Genomic DNA, 22,309 nt, shown 5'->3' on the forward strand with positions numbered 1-22,309 from the left:
CAGGAGAGGAGAGATCTTTGCTGTGAGAGGATGAGTGGGGATGGGAGAGCGAGTGGGGATGGGAGAGCGAGTGGGGATGGGAGAGTGAGTGGGGATGGGAGAGTGAGTGGGGATGGGAGAGTGAGTGGGGATGGAAGAGTGAGTGAACGAGTAGGAGAGCTGGTAGGCTACACATTGAACTTCCTGCTCTCGCTGACGAAATTCATCACATAAATAGCGATAAAGAGGATATCGTATTTATTATTTCTAGTACCAATGGTTTATCCTAGATACTGTACCACTGGCTCCTAAGGGTACCACAAGGTATTAATGGTATACGAGTAAGTCCCATTCGAAATCATGGGTATTACCTAGGAGCCGGGATACAACAAGAAACCATTGGTGTTTGTCCCAGGTACCACTGAAAAATACGGGTACTACTTCTGGCACTACTGAAAATCACTTGGTGTTACTCTGGACACCATTGGTAGTGACAAGTGGAGACCATTAGTACTGTAAGACGGTGGTAATGTAACAGCAACATCCATCACGAACGCTGACAGATATTGCCGAATTAAGTAGCAGAGGAAAGAAATATATGATGGATACCGCAAGAAAAAATGTGTCAGGAAAGGCATGTAAGAAAACCAAAGAAAATTGACAGAAAAAAAGGTTTGAACAAGTCTTAAGAAAGAGTGAATATGACAAAAAGTGGGAAAAGTAAAGGATTTCGCTAAAGGTATGAAGCAAATGTTTAATTAGTAGTGGATAAATCATTCACAAATGCTATGGTTATGCCGGTATGTATACTGTTATTGTTTGTTGACATCCACACATGTGATTACTGTAACTGCGCACCGTTTCGGGATCAGAAGCTGAAATGGTTACGCCTTTATCAGTATACTGAATCACGAAAATCCACGAGGCCAATGCTGTAGTAAAAAAAAATCAGTCTGGTCTCTTTATCCTAAAGTAATGAAGATGAATTGGGATAATGCCATGGCCGTGCGGGTTACATCAATCATTGATTGTCTGTCTGTGTGTGTGTGTGTGTGTGTGTGTGTCAACGTCGTAGACTGAATTTTATACACAAGAAAGCTGAAAAAAGGTAAAACCTATGAATGAGTCTTGGTCTACCTATCAAGAATGGTTAGTTTTTGGTTTGCAAAAATTAGAGGAAAAAATCCGATGCATTGTTTTAAAGAATTATGCTGTTATTTACACTATTACTTTAGTTTCCTATCATTGACCTTTGGATAGTAAATTAATAAGGCTCATCCTTCTAACTTCTTGTCAAAGATTCAGGATATAATCCATCGTAGGGCGCTCAGGTTTGGCGGGGGGAGGGCGGTGTAAGCCTACCCAGAATTTGTTTTAATCTGACCAATATCATGGGCATTTTGAGACCATTTTGAAGCCATGTGTACTTGATATTAGGAGATATTCTGAGTTCAATAGCAATTACTTTTTACTAAACAAAAATGCCTGAATTCAATACTGCATTAAAGAAAAAGTATTGAAATTTTCTGATGAAAAGGGGGGTCCGGACCGCCCTGGATCCCCCCTGCAAACGTGATAATTATCGAAGTGCATTGATGTTAGTCACGAAAATCATGCGTTTTAGGAACACATGATAATCTAAAGTTTCTGATTTTTATGTAATATCGATCTGATTTTTTAAAAGGAAAAATTACGTTGCTTATCAATATACAGACTGAAAATTATTAGCATCTGTTCCTAATTTTCATAACCCTATTAGGTGATACAGTGAACTCTAGTCCCAAGCATCATTAGTCTTGTCTCATAGATGACAGCCTATTTGGTTACAACTTTTACAGGGACAAACGAAAGATAACGTGCAGAGCTTTACTAGTAATAAGAACATAAGAATGGAGGAAACTGCAGCGGGCCTATTGACCCATACTGGGCAGTCCCGTTTATACCCAACCCCTATTGCTCATATAAGCATCCAACCTATATTTGAAGCTATCCAGCGTATTTGAGTCAATGATGATGTTTGGTAACTTGTTCCACTCATCCACTACTCTATTTCCAAACCAATGTTTACCTATTTCACGCCTAAATCTAAATTTGTCTAATTTGAAACCATTGTTACGAGTTCGCTCCTGGTTGGATAGTTTGAGTACCTTTGTAATGTCCCCTTTGTTTAACCCTGACTTCCATTTATACACCTATATCATGTCGCCCCTCACTCTACGTCTCTCGAGGGAGTGCAAATTAAGATGCTCTAACCTGTCTCTGTACTCAAGGTTCCTGATGCCCGGGATTAGTCTTGTCATTCTCCTCTGGATTCTTTCCAAGGATTCTATATCCATTCTGTAATACGGTGACCAGAACTGAACTGCGTAATCCAGGTGAGGTCTCACAAGCGCTAGATATAATTTTAAGATGACCTCGCTAGTCTTGTAACTAACACACCTTTCTATGAACCCAAATACTTTATTAGTCTTGTTACGAGCAAATACACATTGTTTACTTGGCTTAAGATTCCTACTTATCATTACTCCTAAATCTCTCTCGCAGTCGGATTCCACAATGGCATCGTTGTTCATCTGGTAACTGGTTTCCCTGTTTACATCTCCTATACTGAGTACTTTACATTTGTCCACATTGAATTTCATCTGCCATTTTTCCGACAATTCGAAAAATTTGTTTGGATCTTCCTGTAGTTCTGCAGAGTCCTCGTCAGATTTAATTACACGTCCTATTTTAGTGTCATCAGCAAATTTACTTATGTTGCTGTCTATGCCGATATCTATGTCGTTTATGTATATAATAAATAATAATGGTCCAAGTACTGAGCCTTGGGGAACTCCACAAGTGACGTTGCTCCAATGGGATTTAGTGCCGTTTATGCTCACTCGCTGTTTCCTGTCCTGTAACCACACCCTAATCCATTTATGGATATTACCTTTGATGCCATGTGCTTCTACCTTTCTAATTAGTCTTTCGTGGAAGACTCTGTCGAAGGCTTTGCTAAAGTCGAGATATACCACATCATAATTGTGCCCCTCGTCCACCGATTCGAAAACTGATGAAAAGAATGTTAATAGATTAGTTAGACATGAACGCCCGCTTGTGAAGCAATGTTGGGAATCATTTATCAACTTGTGCTTCCCCAGGAGGTTTCGAATAGTTTGAAATGATTGATTCTAGTAATTTGCTTACTATTGACGTTGGACTGATTGGGCGGTAGTTAGAGGATAGTGATCTATCCCCCTTCTTGAAAAATCAGTATTACATTCGCTATCCTCCAGGATTCTGGTACTACACCTGTTTTTAATGACATGTTAAACAACTTTGCTAGGGGCAAATAATGGCACGCGCGTTTTTTAGAAGATAATTAATATAAATAAACCTTAAAAATAATGATCTGCCTTCTACCAGGTCTAGTAAAATGGACTTGCAGTTCTAAAGAAAATTGGAACGCTTTAATACGCTGCTGAACGACTCTCTTCAAGAATCCTTTCCGGCTTTGTTTGGTCTCATCAAATTGTTACTATCATATCTATCGTTTGCACACAAAAAATAAAACAAGTAACGAAAACAATCAATCAAATCTGGTCTCATGAATACTTTTACTGACAACGGTTGATCTCAAGCAATAAATAAACTTATACACAGACCTCCAGGTGATCAGTGAAAATTGGGAACAGCTTTGGATGTACTGTATCATGCTCAGAGGCCTTGAGGTATTAATCAATATCAGTATTTGTGTCTTTAAAAACAAAGACTATCATATTTACAATGTTGGCACACTGGTATCCAGCAGAGGCAATAATTCATATCATTCATATCAGCTAAGTTTAACAAGTCCGATGGAGATGAATAAGAGCAAACCCGGACGATGCAAACTTCTTATGTCACATTACACTGCTAAGAAAGACTCGTGTCAGGGATGACAAATCAATGATAATTAGCCTCAACTTACCTGTTTAATACTTAACCAGCAAAACAATGAAACTTAGATTTTAGAATTCAGTGATCAAAGCTTGACGGACTAATTTGTTTATCTTAAACCTTTGAGTACTGACGGCAATGTTTAAGGAACAGCAAAAACATATAACTCATCAATAATTACTCACAGAAAGAAAAAATTACAAACAAGTCACCAAGATAAAAGAGTAAACAAATTCATCCTTGCTTTTCTCGATCGTTCTGATAAGAAAATGCTACAATGTTATCCCATCTTACTAGGTTGTGGCCTGCCCTGATTTCTGGTGTGGTCAGGTCAAGCTACGGGGCTCCGCAGATGAGGACACTGGCACTCTGGGGGTCACCAGGTTAGTAATGTGACATGACAAAGTTGGCGTCGTCCGTGGCGGCCCGAAGTAGGCTGGCCACGAACCTTCTCGTTGTTTTTCACTAGAGGTTGAATACCACACATCTGGAAGACTAGCAGCGCACGTAACACCTCCCAGGTCGTCTTGCTCTTAAAGGCGGATTCATGGTCACAGAAGGTCAGGTCAAGTGGGTCCTTTTTCTCGTTATCATGGGAGGCAGTGTCCACACCATTGTTTTCTCCGACCAGAGAAGCGGCTGCAGGCGTCGACTTGTGTCGAACGCTCACGCCGATGACGGGTCTGTTGTTCAAATTCCAGCATATTTTAGGATACTTTACACCATATCTAACACGAACTGCGAGAGTGCGAGGCAACGATGTGACCAACACGAGAGCCATTACTTAACTGACGCGTCGCTGGCTCGGCTCGCCTGGCTCGGCTCACTAGTGCTGGCTCACGTGACACTCCCATGACGTCATAGAATTGTAGCTGTGTGATTGGCTAGCGAAGGAGGCGTGCCAGTAGGAGTGGGGCCATCAGCAGAGAATGAGACGGTTTCGAAACCAAAGATGTAAAAGGGAAAATTAAACCTTATCGCCAGCTGTCCAAGGGATGATAATGCCGTGCGATAAGGAAGGTACTGAACGAACTGGAGTATTGATCGTAACGTTTGGTAGAAGCATCGTCTAGCGCCAAAGGCTGACGAGGTGATGTAAGGAACAAAATACCAATATAGTTGATAAGGTAATATAAAAGAGATATAAAAAATAAACTGAATGTGATGTAGTTGAACCATATGGATAATCCTATTAACCCAGATCTATCAGGTGATTAGTACAGGACCAGCACTACCTGTTAGACGGAATGCAGTCACAAAGAACAGAAGTGACCTGTACTAATCACCTGATAGATCTGGGTTAATAGGATTATCCATATGGTTCAACTACATCACATTCAGTTTATTTTTTATATCTCTTTTATATTACCTTATCAACTATATTGGTATTTTGTTCCTTACATCACCTCGTCATTTAACTCTTAGACTAGCATCACTAACAAAGAAAAGTCGCATACAAATTTTTGAGACTTGGTCCTGATCCAACATTCAGTGTACAGTACCGCAAGTAGGGCGACTCAGGTGGACTATTTAAGCCTATGGGCTCCTCCTGTCGTGTTTTCTCATTACATTATTTATATCAAAGAATTAGGAGCAGGGAAATTCACAACTTATGTAACAAATTGTAAACACCACCATTTAGAATTAAAAAAAATGGCATCCAATAGTGATTACAGTTATGTGCTACTGTCATCTATAGTACATTGTACTGTTTGCATAGGGACACAAGACTTGGCTTTCATTCTACAAGCTCTGAAGAAAAAATGCTTCGTAGATACAGGTGCTGCAGTGCTTATAAAGGCAGTGGATCATAGTTTTCACCACAGCCTCTAGGATACTTGTGTCACAACAGGATATCAGAAACACATACAGGTATACCATACAGTAGGCACACACACGGTGATTTCTATTGAACTGAATTGAATTGAATGCTGCATACTAGGATCTCGTCCCTCACATGAGGAGTTCAAGGGAGTGACCATGTAGCTAATGTATGTACATAAAGCTAAATAAAAAATTTGTAAAGTGGCAAGGACAATATTTTAACAGTACAGTAGACTCTGAGTAAGTGCTGTATCTTGATATTAGTACTGTGTCTATGCCTTTGTATGGTAACGGGAGAGATTATGATATGAATACTACACAGGAAGATCGATTTATTTTTAATGGGGATTGCTCACCTGGGCACAGATCACCGACCTACATCGGGGCCGGGGGGGGGGGGGCCAAATAATAAAATTGACCCATAAAAAATACAGAAATGGAAAAATAAAACAGATTAAGAAAAATAACCAGTATATATGTTGTGGTGTCAAAATAAGAGAAACAATTGAGACCTTGCAACTGTGTGTAAATGAGGCAGAAAGTCGGTAAAATCAGCAACCTGGGACTTGGTCACAATTTTCGTGATGCCATATGGCAACAGGGTCTACCATTACACAACACATTATGCTTCCAATATCTTCCCAGGCGGTTGTACCTTCCTGTTTGATAGCTGCCTACTACCTAGTAACAATATATTACCACCAGTAGTTCATGCTTAGCTCCTTTGGTGGGTGGGCATGGGGCATTGATAAAAAAATATTGAATTTCCAAATGCCCTGGTTTCCCTGTTTCAGATACCTATGACCTCAAATAATTTCCATTGTTGCTTTGATTACAGTATTTTAAATAAAAGAATGCCATTTTATATAAACCATTTATTTTTTGGTCATATCTTGTCACTTTTTAAAGTAATGTAAAAGTGGAAATTTAAAAATGCAACCCAAGAAGCTGCAGCTATACACATATTTAAATAGAACTAAATTTAGTTAATATATAAAATCTCAGAAATGTATAGTCTATCATCAAGAAAATTTACAAGAAAAAACAAAATGCTTAGGTAGGAAGATCTATTAAATACTGTACACATACAGTACTTCCATTGGCTGTCTCAGCTTTCATTATTTCAATTTACATTCTGCCACAGAAACTCCAGCTGAGTTTTTATTATAATAAAAGATAAAGAAATCACATCAATGTATATTAATGCTGTCTCATGTAAACATCGTTTGTATCCCCTATGAAAGATATTGATATTAAAGAATGCATACACTTCACTTGGGGACAAAGTCTCGGAATTAACACACTTCTGCTCAGGCTCCAAGTCTCTCTAGCTCAATCTAAAGTAATTATATCATCTGATGATCCACCTTGCCCAGGACCAGGTTTGGTTTGGTTTGGTTTTGATGTGGATGGCCTCATTTGGGCTTGTCCTGGTCTGGTTTGTGGAATGGTTCTTGAATGGGATCGCTGTGATGGGTTGCCTTGTGGTCGCTGGGGTACAGAAGACTGTGGTCGTTGAGTTCCAGAAGGTTGTGGTCGTTGGGATCCTGAAACCTGTGGTCTCTGGGATGAAGATGCCTGTGAACGTTGAGGCATAGATGTTTGAGGTTGGTTTGTCATAGAAGCCGGTGTCCTTGACTGACCACGTACTGGTTGTGGTGTCTTTGTTAACTGACTTATTACTCCAGATACATTTCCTGTACCTCCTTTTCCATAAGCTAATTGCATCAGCTGTGAAGTGTTCAGGTGGGTAACTCGAACAGATTTATTGGACTGGGATGATGAGGGATGTTGTCCGTCAGATCCAGTTGTTGTAGTATTCATACTGCGAGGGTTGTTTGATCCTGACACTCTTGCTGGGGAATTCTTGGTTCCTATCAATCCAAGAGATGCTTGATAAGCTCCTAAAAAGGAAGATGATGGTGTTGTCCTATTGACAGATAACTGTGGCTTTGGATGAGCCTTAACTCGTGGTGCAGGGGTAGACTTAACTCGTGGTGCAGGGGTTATTGTCATATCTTTGGGTAAAGAAGGTTTACTAGCCTGTACTGAATTGGTAGATTTTGTATTGCTGAGAACAGTAGTTGGTCGGGTAATTGGGGCTCCAGTGCTGCTCAATATTTCAGCTGGTACATTTCTTATGGAACCAGTTAAGCTCTTTGCTGGAGAGTCAGACACCAGGTTATTAGCAGGACGAGCTTGAGCCTGTAGTTGTGGACGAGGTGCTGAGCCTCTGTTGACAGATGTATCACTTGGGCGGGTAAGTGTGGTCCCAGCTGGTAGTTTGGGTACAGAGCTCACGGTTGAAGTAGCTGTCTTGCTTGTGTTTGTACTGAGAGTGATGGCTTCACTGGCAGGAGTTTTAGACGATGGTGCACTTGAAGTTGTTGCTCTGATGGCTGTTGGCCTAGGTAGTGGGGTGGTGGGAGAAACTGTTTTACAAGTTGTTTGTTTTGATACAGATGTTGTGGTGGCAGTTACAGTTGTTCTACTAGATGCTGTAGGGCGAGACACAGATACCACAGAAATATCACCACGACCCTGCAAGGCTGGTGGGCAGGCAGTTTTAGCCGGACTAACAGTGACTGACATGCTAGGTTTAAGAGGTTTGCTTGTTACTAAGGTGGACTTTGAAGCTGGAACAGAAGTAATAGAGATGCCATGAACCTGGGATCTGGCAGAGAGGGCAGACAGTGAAGATCTTGGCTCATCAGGACGAGTTGGTTGAGTAGCTTGATTTGTATGTGCTGTAGACAATATTTGTGTCGCAATGTTGGCACCCTGCCGACCGCTTGTGTTTCCTCCAGACGTGGCGGAATTCTTAGGTGGAGGTGGTAATTTGGCTGTTGCTGTCCCTAAGCCTTGTAAGGAGGCCTGGAAATACTGTGAAACACTAGGTATACGTAAGTACTTCAGCAGCTCTGACTGGAAGTACTCGAGTTCTTTTTGATGAGTATATAAAGCTGCATGGTCAAGTTCTTTATTGTTCAATATTGTTTGTGCCTGAATTAAATTCTCATATATTTTGTATGCTTCCTGAATTGCTATTATACCAGGGGACTGTCGAAGGGGATACATGGAACCTCGTCCTCGTCCACGTCCCGTTCCAGGGGGCCGTCCTCTACGAGACATTAGAGAATCACCACTAACACTGATATTTGTACTACCCTGGATACTAGGTACAACTGGTGCAATGCGATGTTGAAAGTGTTGGTTCCTACTGCAGAAAGCATCTGCCTCCCTTAGTATGTTTGAACGACTATCAGGTTTTATACCTCTGTATGCTGCATAAGCTTCAGACAGCATCTTTGCTAGATGGGGCTCTGAACCTGGCAGATGCTTGCTTATTTGTTTATAAGACCGATAAACATCCAGAAGAAAAGCAAGACGACGATTGGCGTGCACTGGGGAGGCTCCTTTGAAAAACACTTTGTACTTATCTTTCATAGCCTGTAAACCAACCTGAGTGGCATGTTCAGACAGCAATTCACGCTCATTATCCCTCAAGTATTTTTTGTCTTTTTCAGGAGAGTTTTTGAGAGCAAGAGCTATTTGTAAGACTGGAAAGAAGTCCTTCATCTGTGGTAGAATATCCAAGGTTAGGGACACACATCGATACATGTGGGCTGCAAAGCTCCCAGGACGGTCTACTTCGTCATTTGGAATTCGCCAGACACCATGGAAAAAGTTAGAATTCTTTGGCTGCTGAATCCATACTTTGCGCTCATTAAAAAGACCATTAACTGGCATGTACCCTACCCTCTGCCAGTAGTCACACCCCAGTAAGTAGTTTCGGGCACGACTGCAATCCTTATAAAACTTGGAGGTGTTATAATAATATGATAAACGATAGAGAGCCTTATAATTTTGAGGAAATCTGGACAAGCAGAGTTTTAGAGATGTGATACACCTGCTGATAATATTAATGTGATCCTTCTTCTCTATCACTTTTTCCTCCACTACTTGTATTTCATCATCACTGTCTCTCTTGTCCTTTTCAGCAGTTGATGCGGCAGGTGTGGAATTAGTTTTTTCTTTCACAGTTTCCTTATTTTCTGCACTAGTATTTTCACCACTTTTCATATCACTTTCCTTTTCCGTATTCATGTTTTCTAAATTGTGGTTGGATTCTGAAACGGCATCATTGACTATACCACTGATAACTTCTTTCACAATGCCACTAACATCATCTGATTCTTTGTTTATGGCCACTTTCTTGGCTGGCGGTTCATTCGCATTTTCTTGTTCATCTATAGGTCTTTTAACAGGCGATTCATCTATTTCAGGTGATTCCGTGACAGTGGAACCATCATTACCAAGCGTTTCACTGACACCAACATCACATACTTTCTTCTTTTCCTGACAGGAGGCAAAGGGTCCTGCAGCTAATTTATCAAGATATTTATCAAAGATCTTCAGAATATCTTGTTCAACACATTTTCCTTCTCTCTGCTGTAAGTATTTCAACATATAGGCATGTGGACGATAGTACATTTCTAATGCCTCTACTGAATACTCCTGGGGACTGTTATAATTAATTTTGATGGGATATTTTGCCTGTATCTGATGTAAATGTTCACCAGCTTTAAGGTAATTTTGTAATATTACCTCTGATGATTTGCTTTGTTTTTCTGCAACTTTACCTAACATGTAACAGTATAACCATCTCTCGTCTGGTAAATTTTCATCATCCCAGCCTTCATCACGTATATCCAAAGCCTTTGTGAAGCACTGCTCTGCTTGACTTAGCATCTGCCCTTTCAGCTTTTCAAGCATTTCAAAAGTTTCAAGGCTGATGTCAGGATTGAGATCTTGTTTTAGGAGCCTTGAAGCATGAGAGTGCACCATGTACACTAAACCTCCAAACTCCACCCAAAGATTGGTGTGGTATTCATCTAGCTTCAATGCCTGCTTGAGGCACCTGACAGCTGCTTGGGCAAGAGAGAAGAAAGCCTCTTCATCTTGGATAACTTCACATGAGTTGAGTTGGGTTTCAAGCATGGCTTTCATGGCTAAACCAAGTGGAGCCCAGGAGTCTAATCGATCAGGATTTATGGTTACATCTAACTTGTAATATTTAATTGCAGTTGTCCATTCCTTATTCTTAAAGTAATAATCCCCCAAAAGATAAAAACAATCACGAATTATATCTGTGGGTGGAGTGAAGGGGGTGTAGTTACATTCTTTCTCTTCTCCATTTATATAAGCTTCCACATCTGATATACGGTTCTCTGGTCTGGCCTCTGCTGGGAGCAAAGCAATGATCCTGAAAAAAAAGAAAAAGGGTGAGCTTTAATAGACATGCAGGAGAAAGAGGGGTGTATCATCTGCATAGTAAATGTTTAATAATACATTACATATTGTTAACTTTTATTCCTTCATTGCTATACAGTCGGCCCTTAACATATGCGGGTTTATAATACAGGTACACGGATTGCCCCGCCGGAGGAATATTCTGTACATTGAAGTAATTGAAGTACATTCAACTTGCGCGCGGCACTGAACACGGGACACCGCCCGCTCCTACAACCTCACACACACACACACGCATAGCTCTCCCTCACTCAGTCAGTCTCACTGTAACCACACTTGTGTTGACATCAGCATTGTAGTTGCAAAAATATTACATTTCCGTGAATCTATGATATCAAGCACAGTATGAATAGAATATCACTAATATAAGAGTATTTTAACCAAAAACTACTAAAAAAACGAGTAACATATCTTGAACATCGGAAGGTTGGTAAAGTCTCCTCTTTTCGTCATGTATTTTATCCTATTTTACATTGAAATACAGTGACCCCTCGTTTAACGAACACCTCGGTTAACGTAATTTCGATTAACGAACTGCCTTCCATAAAGATCTTCAATTCGGTTAACGAAAAAAAATTCGGTTAACGAAGTTCTTACGAACCGACCTCAACATGTTTTCGCTTGCACTGACCGGGCAACCAGCTTTAGTATCAGTCCGCCAATACATTAATCGGTTCTAGGGCTTAAATTCCTTACTATTTTAGTATATATCAAGAAGTTTATACTATTCAATAATTTTAAAAGTTTAATATTCAATTTTTTAGTCATTTTAACAATTATTGAACATAATTGAAGGTAAAGTGACTAGTTTAATGCGCGGCATCCAGCCTCTTAACACAGCAAACAGGAGTTAGTCTCTCTCTGTTTTCACTGGAGGTAACATCTTGCTTGAGACTCTCTTCAACTAAATGCTTTTTTTCTGTGTTTCCAAGCAAATTATTGGTCATTTTGAAATATATTTTACTTATTGACAATATATAATGCAGTGCAGTGTTGATTTAAAGAAAATAATCTTGAATTACACCAAGAGAGCTAAAATTTTATGGGTGAAATGGCGCCATGGGGTGACTTCTCTTCCACCCCAATGCCTTCTCTTCTTCCTTCTCCTCCACCCCCATTCTAAATCCCATCATCATCATCCAGGAGCCTTCTACATACACACCTCAAAGTAAGTGAACTTTTCTACCATTTTTGTTGAATTTAGGAATTTTTCGGTGAGCTGGAACCAATTACCCAAAAACCCATTGAGACAATGGTTTCGGTTAACGAACTTTTCGGTTAACAAACGACCTTCTGGAACGGATTGAGTTCGTTAACGGAGGGGTCACTGTACATCACATTTCAGCAAAACTACTATTTATTTCTGAGAATATATTCATTCAGGCACAGTTTAGGTAAAATATACATGTGCTGTAACATTTTTTTAATTGAAAACGATTCGAAAAACACGTACCCTCTAGCCCTGTTCAAGGAGAAGACTGGGAGGAGCTGTTTGGTGCTTAAGACGATGACAAGGAAAATGATTTTGATGGATTTTAATGAAAATATTCAGAAAGACCCTGGCACTGTCAAGGAAAGTGGCTGCTGAAGGCTTCCAGGACATGGCAGAGGACGAGATTAGGGAGCTAATTGAAGAGCACGACACTGAGCTGACCGAGGAGGATCTACAGGAGTTAGTAGACTCAGGCGAGGAAGAGGTAGCAAAAGGGAAAGGGAAAGAGGATGAGGAAGAAGAAGAGCACCAAGAAATAACGTTGGAGAAGTTGGGGGAGATGACCAGGAATATTGAGGCACTGAAAAACCTGGCCTATAGTATGGACCCCTCCATAGTGCGTGCCCTGAAATTCATGCGAGGGATAGATGACGTTTTCGCTCCATACAAAAACACCATGGAAGAAATGAATGAAAGAGACGACAACTCCCCATCACCATGTTCTTTGATCACCGAAGGAGAGATTTAACACCAATCACTGGCGGCAGTGAGGAAGCAGCTGAATCCACCGTCGCCCCCACTTCACCACCCGTTATGGAATTGAGTGACGATGAGCCCGATGACCCCCGTCCTGTCGCCGAGGATAGGAACTGTACAGTAAAGTGAAGTTTTTATCTCTTTTTTTTTAATAGCTTTTCTTGCCATGTTTATTGTTTGTAAAAATGCACAGCACAGTACAGTTCAGTACTGTACATAGGAAGTGGAGGTGCAGTTATTCACAAAACATTTGTGTTTGTTGTCGGCAGTAGTGACGGTGGAGGCGGGGGAGGGAGCGAGTTGGGAGGAGTGGTGACCTTGGACGCGGGAGCAGGGACGAGATGCCAGCCAGTACATTACGGGTGTATTAATTGTTTTTATAGCTATTTTTGCATTTTAATATCAAATACTGTACATTACGTTTCAACAAAACTCTATGTTTGTCTTTGGTACCCCCAAAATGTTCTACACTACTGAGGGTATACACAAACACTTGTTATCTTGAAAATAGGTTCTTATTCTTGTACGGGAGATATACAGAGGCACAAATAAGACAGAGCGCTTCCACACCTCAAGGACTGGTGATCTCAACTCTCTGTATCACTCCGCGCTGGCATGTACAGATGCCAGCATTCACAAGCTGAATACATAAAATGTAAATATGGTAATTCACATGCATAACATGGTGCATAATAAATGGAAATATTACATAGGATTAATACATGTTCTGTAATACTTTACTATACATAATTAATAGAGTCATATAAGAATACACAGCTTAAGGTACTACTTCGTGTCCATATTATACAAAATCTACCATTTATTTCTGAGAACGTGGAAATGTAATATTTTTGCTGAAATGATGTACGTATTACAGTGGAAAGTGACGAAAGCAATGACTCGCTTTCTTTCGTTCAAAAGATGTTACCGTAATCGCTTTTCGAATGGTTTTCAGTTGTGGGATTATAAGGCTAATGATAGGATAGAATATTATTGTAATACCGTACAAGTACAACAGTTTTTTAACTGAAAACCATTCGAAAAGCGATTACGGTAAAATCTTCTGAATAACGAAAGAAAGCGAAAGTCATTGTTTTCGTCATAATTTTATCTCACTTTCCACTGTAATATGTTCGTCATTCCAGCAAAAATATTACATTTCTATATTTATTTCTGAGAATACGTATATTCATTCAGTCACAGTTAAGGCAAAATATACTTGTGATGTAATATTTTAATGAAAATACGGTATCGTAGTTTTCTTTTGTTTCAAATTTAATTAACAAAGATTGATGTTTCAAATGTAATGAACAAAAATTTATGTCCAGTATCCATAAATAAACTTTAATAAATGAATACTTTATGTTTTACATCGTCCTGTGCTACCATACCATGGATTTGGCTACTTTGGGCTTGCTATGATGACGCAATAGATCTGCCCTGGCAACTGTACCGACACTCACAGCTGGTGGTGCGTTGGTGCATTGTTTCCATTGTTTACTGGTAGTTACTGGTAAATATTTTTCAACCTAACGAAACTATTACCCTTTTAGAGGTCGACCCCCAATTTTTTGCCAAATAATTTGGTCTTAAAAACTCGAACTACACACAGGTATATACGGTAAATAAGGACATGGGGGCCAGGTTTTTTTTTGGGGTGGGGCAGCACATATACGCGGATTTTTAACATCCACTGCTATCTCTGTTACGTAACCCCCGCGTATATAAAGGGCCGACTGTACTTACAATTTATCTCATTAAAAATTCTAAATAGCTGTTATACCCTACTCTATGTACCATATATTTAATCAAACCCATAAATAAATAAATAAATAACATAGATACTGGCTCCAGCAGACCTTTTATGAAGTGTGGCCACATCATCAGTGATAGATGGGATCTGTGATGATTGGAAGTCAGGAAGATGGCTGGGACGGTAGTACTGGTACAGTTGCAAGGCTCGGTCCCAGCACAGGGCTATCTGAGGCACTCCATGGTCTCGCAGGTGTTTGTGCTGTTAAAACAAAATGGTGTAATCAAACATCATATTAACTAGAATACTATATATAAATATTTATTTATTTATTTTTTTTACAGCTCTGCAGTACAGCAGAATGTTTATCGAGTATTGTATTCATTCAGTACAGATATTTTTAATTAATGAAATGTAATCAAAATACAGGAATAGATTTTATAAAACAAATAATTCCTGTAATGACTTAGAAATGGTGAGATGGATCAAGGAATACTGAAACCTCAATAAAAAAAGGTAAAAAATAAAGAACAAGACTATGGCAGAAAATAACAAATAAGTGGCATGAAAACAAGTTAAGTGCTACAAAAACAAGAACTATAAATACTGTACAACTCATTCATATGCTAAACTTGCTCAAGCAGCATGCAAAATGAACCCTTAACCTCCACAATACTTCACACACAAAATACTTCACTTTAATACTTCTCTTTAATCTGTGATATTTTCTTTAAAAATATTAACCAAAAAAAATCTAAAAATAATTGGTCATACTGTGTCTTACAAACCTTAGATTTCTTGGATGGATGTGAGTAGAGACAAAATGACAGCTGCTCTAGCGTGTGGTGCAACAACTGTCGGTGTTGGTCTTCAAGACTTCTGTGCAGCTCCCCAAGCAGCACATCCAAACAGTAAAGCAGAAACACCCCATCATCATAACAACACCATGAATGTCTGAAAAAAAGAAAATTACTGACAAAAGCTTCAATTACCTGGTACAGTACTTAATATTCCTTCTTGGGTTGAACCTCCATAAGGGTAAACAATATATATACCTGAGCACGAGATCACGGTTAGGAACAAATAATAAAAGAAAATTAAAGCAAAATGTTAAAACTATCACATCCTTTACCTGGTGAAACATTTACTTTTTAATATTCTTTAGAGTACAATGCCATTTCTTCCTCAGTGAACGGTCTAGCAAAAGCATATTTTCAAAATATACTGATAATATATCGGTTAAACTTACTTGCCAAGTTCATCATGAGCTGTAATAAGAAAGAGTGTAGATGGATAGGGCACTCCAGATCCCTTGCTCTCAGCAGTGCCTTCTTCCTCTTGGGTATCTTTTTCTTGATATTTGCTACAATCTTTTGTCTCAGGAGTTACAGAACTGACAACAACCTGAGTCAAGTTCTGATGTGTTTTGCCGAGTTCATCTGTTGGAGGTCCAGTACATGTAATAATTGAATTACCCTTGCTTTGTGTTTCATTTCCTGTTTCTGACAATACTGAGGAAACCTTGTCAGATTTATTCAGTGATCCACTCTCATTTTCTTTCTTAGCTTCACTATCAGTTGTCTTCCCATCTAGTGACCTACCTTCACTCACTGAAGATTCTCTTTTTTCTATTGTGTCTTGTGTCTTCATTTTATCGACTTGTTTCTGAAGGAGTTCTTCATGAGCAAGGAGACGATGCAAAAGAGTCCATGGAGTAAGAGTCTCAAATGGCAAGACCTGGGCACTTTGTGGCTTCTCCAGTTGTATCACCAGAATCTGGATCAGCGTGGTCACCAGCTCTATTAGTCGCTCATGGTCTACATCATGTACTGCAAGAGTAAAGCTCAAAGAATTATGGAAGGACATTAATATATTCTCTGGGTTCCTTGCATGATGTAAGAAGTGTCTGAATGATAGGGAAAAATTAGAGACTTAACTGTTAACAAAAGTAGAATTCCTTTAAAGGTGAAAGTAGCCTATACATTCATGTTAAATCAATCAAGGTGGCAATGAGACTAACAAAGATAACAAAGGTGACTAATGATGTCTTGTATGATCTCCCCTTCTTCCCATCATTACAAGACCTTATTATGTAAACAGAGGTGCCTGACTAAACCTATGGTGTCTAGTGCACAAAATTATTATGAAAAGACCCAAAGTTCAATTTCTGTGCTGGTGAAAAATGGGGAGAGTGCATCAGAATGCCATTACATAACTAAATATTGTAAGGGACATCAAATAGTGTGATAAAAAAAAATAAAAGTGGGAAGACAAGGTCATCTTGCTAGCTACCACCTAAACCTGCTAATAGATTAACATGGCCAGCTACATGTTAGTTACAAATGCTTAGATCATATCCACAATAAGACGTGGACAATATTATTATTTTTTATATCAAGCACATTTAATACTTACTAGTGGTGATATTGTTCTCGAGTGTCGTGTTCATGGTGTCACTGATTTTCATTATAGTTTTTGCCCATCTATTTTTCTCTTCTTCTGCCTCGGCTCGATTGTAGCGTTTCAAAGCTTCTGCTAAAGACTGGGCTCCCCACACAATAACCTCCTGCATGACAAGGAGACAAAATCAGCAAAAGATTGGGTGGATGAGGACTGTAACAGGTGTAGAAGATTTAAAGAGTGGAGGAAAGTTACTTGTGGGAGTAAAATCTTTATATAATAAAAAGTTGTGTGATAGTAGAGAAAACAATATGTGGGAGCTTTAAAGTGGGAATCAGGGTGAAACAGAGAAGTGAGATGTCTCCAAGGTTGTTCAAAATATATACAGTGCTGTGCATATATAGATGGAGTGATGAGGGGAAAAAAAGGCATGGGTGATTAAGGCAGGAGCAAATCTGGAACTATATGGTGGAAAGTGGCCACTGTTAATAAGTTTATAAGCTGGCGATGCTGTGCTTTATCAAGAGAATGAAGAATGAACAGGAACCGAAGATAATAAATGATAAATATGGGGTAAATGCCAAGAAGAAAAAGATAATGGTGAAAAAAAAAAAAAAAAAAATGAAACACATGCATTCACCAATTTATGTCCTGAAAAAAAATTGTTAACTGACTTTTTTGCAAATCAGATTATATTTTCCCACAGGTTCCCATTATAAAAGCCGAGATACATTCCTATGGGAGAGGTATAAAAAATAAAATAAAATGCTACAAAACAAATTTCTAATGACATTGGTGTACACAATGATTATAAGCCAATAATAAACATTGGAGGACAGAAATAACTCAGATAAACATAATAAGACACTCCAATAAGAAAATTATTTAACCAAATTCTGTTCCCTTACCGTGTGATCATTAAGTTTGTGCAGAGAGTCCACAAGAATTGCTAACTGTGTCTGTCTCATGGGCAATGTAACACCTGGTCGCGGTTTGGGGGGAGCCTCGTGGAATATAGTTGTAAGCAAATCAGCTACTAATCGGTAACGTCCGTCTGTGTAGTTGTCAACAACCTGCTCCAACATCTGTGATCTGATAGGAAAAATAAAACCATTACATTTCACACAGCCTTCTTCCTCAGGGGAGATTTGATTGTCTTGACTTAACTCATATGGTTAGGTTAAGGGTTAGTTAGGCTTGGTTAGGATAGGTCAAGGCAGACTTAGCTCCCGGGGATAAGTTGTCGGTAATGGCTAGTGCTACTTGTGAACAAGGCTGTGCCCTTCTGAGGGCCGAGTTAGAGAAGATACAAAAAGAAAACTTAAAATTAAAAGGAAGTGATAGCGAGGATGAAGGAGGAAACGAGACAAGGAAAGCCCGTGTCTGACGAAAACTCAGGCGAATGGAAGGTTGTGAGAAGAACAACCAAAATGGAAGTGAGAAAAGACACCAAGGAAACGACAACAGCTAAGTGTAAAAACTCTTTTAGTCCTTTGATAGACGAATTGGATGTTAACATAGTCAGGGACAGGGCTGAGAGGGAAGGTACGAAAACCTTAATTGTTGGCGATTCCCAGGTACGGTACCTGGATAGAGCCTTTTGTGGTAAAAATAAAAATAGGATGAGGGTGTGTTTACCAGGAGCTGGGGTGGGGGATATAGTTGACAGGATGGACAATATCTTGTCTGGTAATGGGAACAAACCCATTATCTGCCTACGTGCAAGAGGCAATGATATTGGCCGGTGTAGGAGTGAAGAGCTTCTTGATAAGTTCAAGACAGCTATAGAACGTATTAGGTTGAAGGGAGGGATCCTTATAATATGTGGTGTCCTGCCTAGGAGAGTTGGCAATGAATGGTTGTCAAGGGCAGTTGGTGTCAATGGCCATCTTGACAAATATTGCAAGTCAATATCATTCCCATTCATTGACAACTGGGACTAATTTTACAGCAGAAGGGACCTTTTTGCTAGGGATAGGGTGCATCTGTCTAGGGATGGGGTGGCAACCCTGGCTGGCTCTCTCGAGAGGGCAGTTCAAAAGATGTCGAAGTCTTTAAACTGCGAGGGAACGTATGGGCACGGAGGTGGAGGTGACTGCAGTGGGAGCGGGTAAACAGAGTGAAAGGTTACAACGAAGTAGTGCGAGGAATGATGACAAAACTAAATTAGGCAGGAAGTTAACACCTAAACGCGTCAAAGAGATGACTCAGAACACGAATAACTTAAATATCTACTACGCAAACAATAGGAGTATGAGAAACAAAATGGATGAAATCAGGGAATTAATATGTACCAAAAAAATTGATATAATAGCATTCACCGAAACATGGATAAGCTTAGACTCACGAGCAAGCTCGTAACAATGGTTTTAAATTTGTCAAATTTAGATTTAGGCGTGAAATAGGTAAACACTGGTTTGGAAATAGAGTAGTGGATGAATGGAACAAGTTACCAAATATCATCAGTAACTCGAATACGCTGGATAGCTTCAAACATAGGTTGGATGGATATATGAGCAATAGGGGTTGGGTGTAAATGGGACTGACCAGTATGGGCCAATAGGCCCGCTGCAGTTTCCTCCATTCTTATGTTAAGTTCTGGGTCTTGGGAAGAATGAGTCCCATTTCTGAACTATTTCCTCTATATCAAAAGCTGTCCAATACAACCATTTAGATTTCTTTCTTTCTGATATACAAAAAATTTCTCACTAGTTACAGCAATACTTTACTAAGTTAACTATATAATACACAAGCAAAAATACTGGGACTGCACAATTGACGTTCTCACCGCCAGCACCAATGTCACATCAGTAATACCATAATGACCAATCATGCCAGACAAAACCAGGATCATGAAGCCACACCTGTTAACAACACATTCCCCCTATCATAAAAAAAACAATGCAAGCACCAATGGTATTCCTCAATATATATTTTTCCATAAAAAAGTTGAACAAGGGTTGCTAATTGGGCACAGAAAAATTCCTATCCACTGTACAATAAGAATACAGGTATAGACCCTCAAATCCAAGATCCTTGGGACAAAGACCCAACCAGTTTAGAAGATTTTCCAGTGTTGTGGGTCCTGCATCATCCATGTTACCCCAGACCTATCAAGAGAGTACATCAATGTAAACAATTTTCACCTCTGGGTGCTAGGATTCAAACCAGGACCACAGAGGTTGGCAATTAGGCAGCCAATTTAGTGGTGAAAATCATTTATATTGATCAACCTGTTGTTACAGGTTCTGATATACTGTGCAGTATATAAGATTATGGCAAGTTTTGCTTCCATACTGTCACTCACATACTCGGCTGAAAGTTTGTTTTATTTCTTAAAGTAGATTGCAATATATGATCATTAATGCAAGGTATTATAAAAAAAACCTTACCGCTGTAGGAAGTTAAGTTGTCGTTTGACTTCTGAATTACATACAACAGTTGTATCAGTTTCAATTCGAACTCGATCAACAACATAATCCGCCCCAACATCAGTGATACACTCAAGGTCAGATAAAAGCTGAAAGAGAGAGAGAGAGAGAGTGAGGACTAATAACATCATCATTCTGCCAACACTGCTAATACAGTGCTGTACCTGTAAATTTAACCTAAGAACAAAACCACTGGTACCTGTACTGTGAGGACATGACACTGCAAAGTACAACTTGATGTTCTACCTATATTACAAGGTGATTAACATGATACTAATTCAGATAAGGACCCAGCAAACTATTAAAATCAATTACAATTCTAAATTAAGGAAAACCATCTTAAATAAAAACCATTAATTCTATTAAGGTTGGATTCCAGTCCTATTTAAAACAATTATGTACTTTTGTAAGTACTGTAAAGGAGCTCTATCCCCATTAAAAATAGTGACAGTAGTGCTACATACAGTATACAGGCAGTAATGGTGTCACCCCTCTTTAGAATAATTATCCAGTACAGTACTGTACTTCTATAAGTAAAGGAGCTCCATCTTTATGCTGTAAATAAGAGAACAGTCACTTTTGTAGATATATATACTAATGTAAGCCTAAGAGGTGTCTAAGATTGAATACAGGAATAAATAAATATTTCTAGATGACGCCACAGTGTGACCATCAATCCATCAGCGTGCCAGCTTCATATCTGAGGGCTGGTGACCAAAGTTCTCCACTCTAAATGTTCTTGGGCTGTTTTTATCAATCCTCTAAGGTTTTCTATCTCTCAAGGGACCCAGTTTTTAATTTCATTCATCTCATTCATCCATCCTAGTCTCTGCCTTCCCCCTTAACCTCAACTTTTCCCATTAACATTTTTTTTATTATTTCCTCACCCCTAATTTTATTACTAAAATACTGTACTATACAAGGCATCTAATTTTTCTTCTTCTCCACATTTCAAGTATTTCTCTTGAAGTTTTTGCTAATCTTAGTACTTCTTCATTTGTTTTCCTGTCAGTGTAGCTTATTCATAGCATTCGCCTATAAACCCACATTTCAAAGGCCTCCAGCCTCTATCTGGTGTCGTCTGAAAGTGCCCACACTTCTGACCCATACATCAGTCCTTGCCATATAAAGCCTATCAGCAACATTTTTATCAAATTGAAGTTAATGTCCATTTTCTTTCTTTGGTCTTTAAATTACTGTATAATATGCACTGGCAATAACCCAGCAGCTTGAACAGCTTAAAGTTTATGAAAGCCATGATAGGTAATTTAAATCTAAATCTACAGTTCTAGTAAATCTGCCATAAGTGATTCACATATGAAGTCCCTGGATGGATAACTCCAAGATTTTATATGAAGTGACAATAAGCAGCTGATATCTTTTAGTTCTTCAGAGTGAAATAAGAAAGAAAAGCCAATTCCATTTTAGTACAGTACAGTATAGTCTGCATTTATGCGGTCAATTGAACCCGTGGAGGTCCGCATAAAATGAGAAACGCATAAACGAAATAACAGAACATACGAGATTAATTGAAATAGAGACAAGGCCGACCCCCAAACTCCACTTTTTCCGACACAATACATACGTTGTAGTAAAAATAACATCTTAATTTTATGATGGTATGCACACACAATTAATAATTAAGAGAAATATCAATAATATTAGAATTTTTAACACTTACGTTAGTAGAAAAGCTGGGTTGGCACACGTGGATGGCGG

General features: G+C 39.2%; 2 protein-coding genes across 3 annotated transcripts in view; both read right to left on the reverse strand.

Annotated features, from left to right (window-relative positions):
- LOC121854911 (proline dehydrogenase 1, mitochondrial-like) overlaps window positions 1-4,681 on the reverse strand; it is a 57,496-nt gene extending 52,815 nt beyond the window's left edge. The window contains exon 1 of the mRNA XM_042349721.1: window positions 4,349-4,681. Within this exon, the coding sequence (XP_042205655.1) occupies window positions 4,349-4,681 (333 nt within the window). The remainder of the gene's footprint in view (window positions 1-4,348) is intronic.
- Window positions 4,682-6,343: 1,662 nt separating this feature from the next.
- Window positions 6,344-22,309, reverse strand: part of LOC121855286 — a 31,412-nt gene continuing 15,446 nt past the window's right edge. The window contains exons 12-19 of one of the 2 annotated variants that reach the window (XM_042350173.1): window positions 20,552-20,679; window positions 18,068-18,251; window positions 17,175-17,325; window positions 16,361-16,588; window positions 16,009-16,198; window positions 15,548-15,713; window positions 14,866-15,020; window positions 6,345-10,990 (exon numbers count right to left, since the gene is read on the reverse strand). In XM_042350173.1, coding sequence (XP_042206107.1) covers window positions 7,057-10,990; window positions 14,866-15,020; window positions 15,548-15,713; window positions 16,009-16,198; window positions 16,361-16,588; window positions 17,175-17,325; window positions 18,068-18,251; window positions 20,552-20,679 — 5,136 coding nt within the window. In that variant the 3' untranslated portion in view covers window positions 6,345-7,056. Of the gene's footprint in view, window positions 10,991-14,865; window positions 15,021-15,547; window positions 15,714-16,008; window positions 16,589-17,174; window positions 17,326-18,067; window positions 18,252-20,551; window positions 20,680-22,309 lie in introns of both variants that reach the window. The other variant, XM_042350167.1, reaches the window with a different exon arrangement.

The sequence above is a fragment of the Homarus americanus genome, unplaced genomic scaffold (genome assembly GCF_018991925.1).
Source record: "Homarus americanus isolate GMGI-L3 unplaced genomic scaffold, GMGI_Hamer_2.0 scaffold1024, whole genome shotgun sequence".
NCBI lineage: Eukaryota > Metazoa > Arthropoda > Malacostraca > Decapoda > Nephropidae > Homarus > Homarus americanus.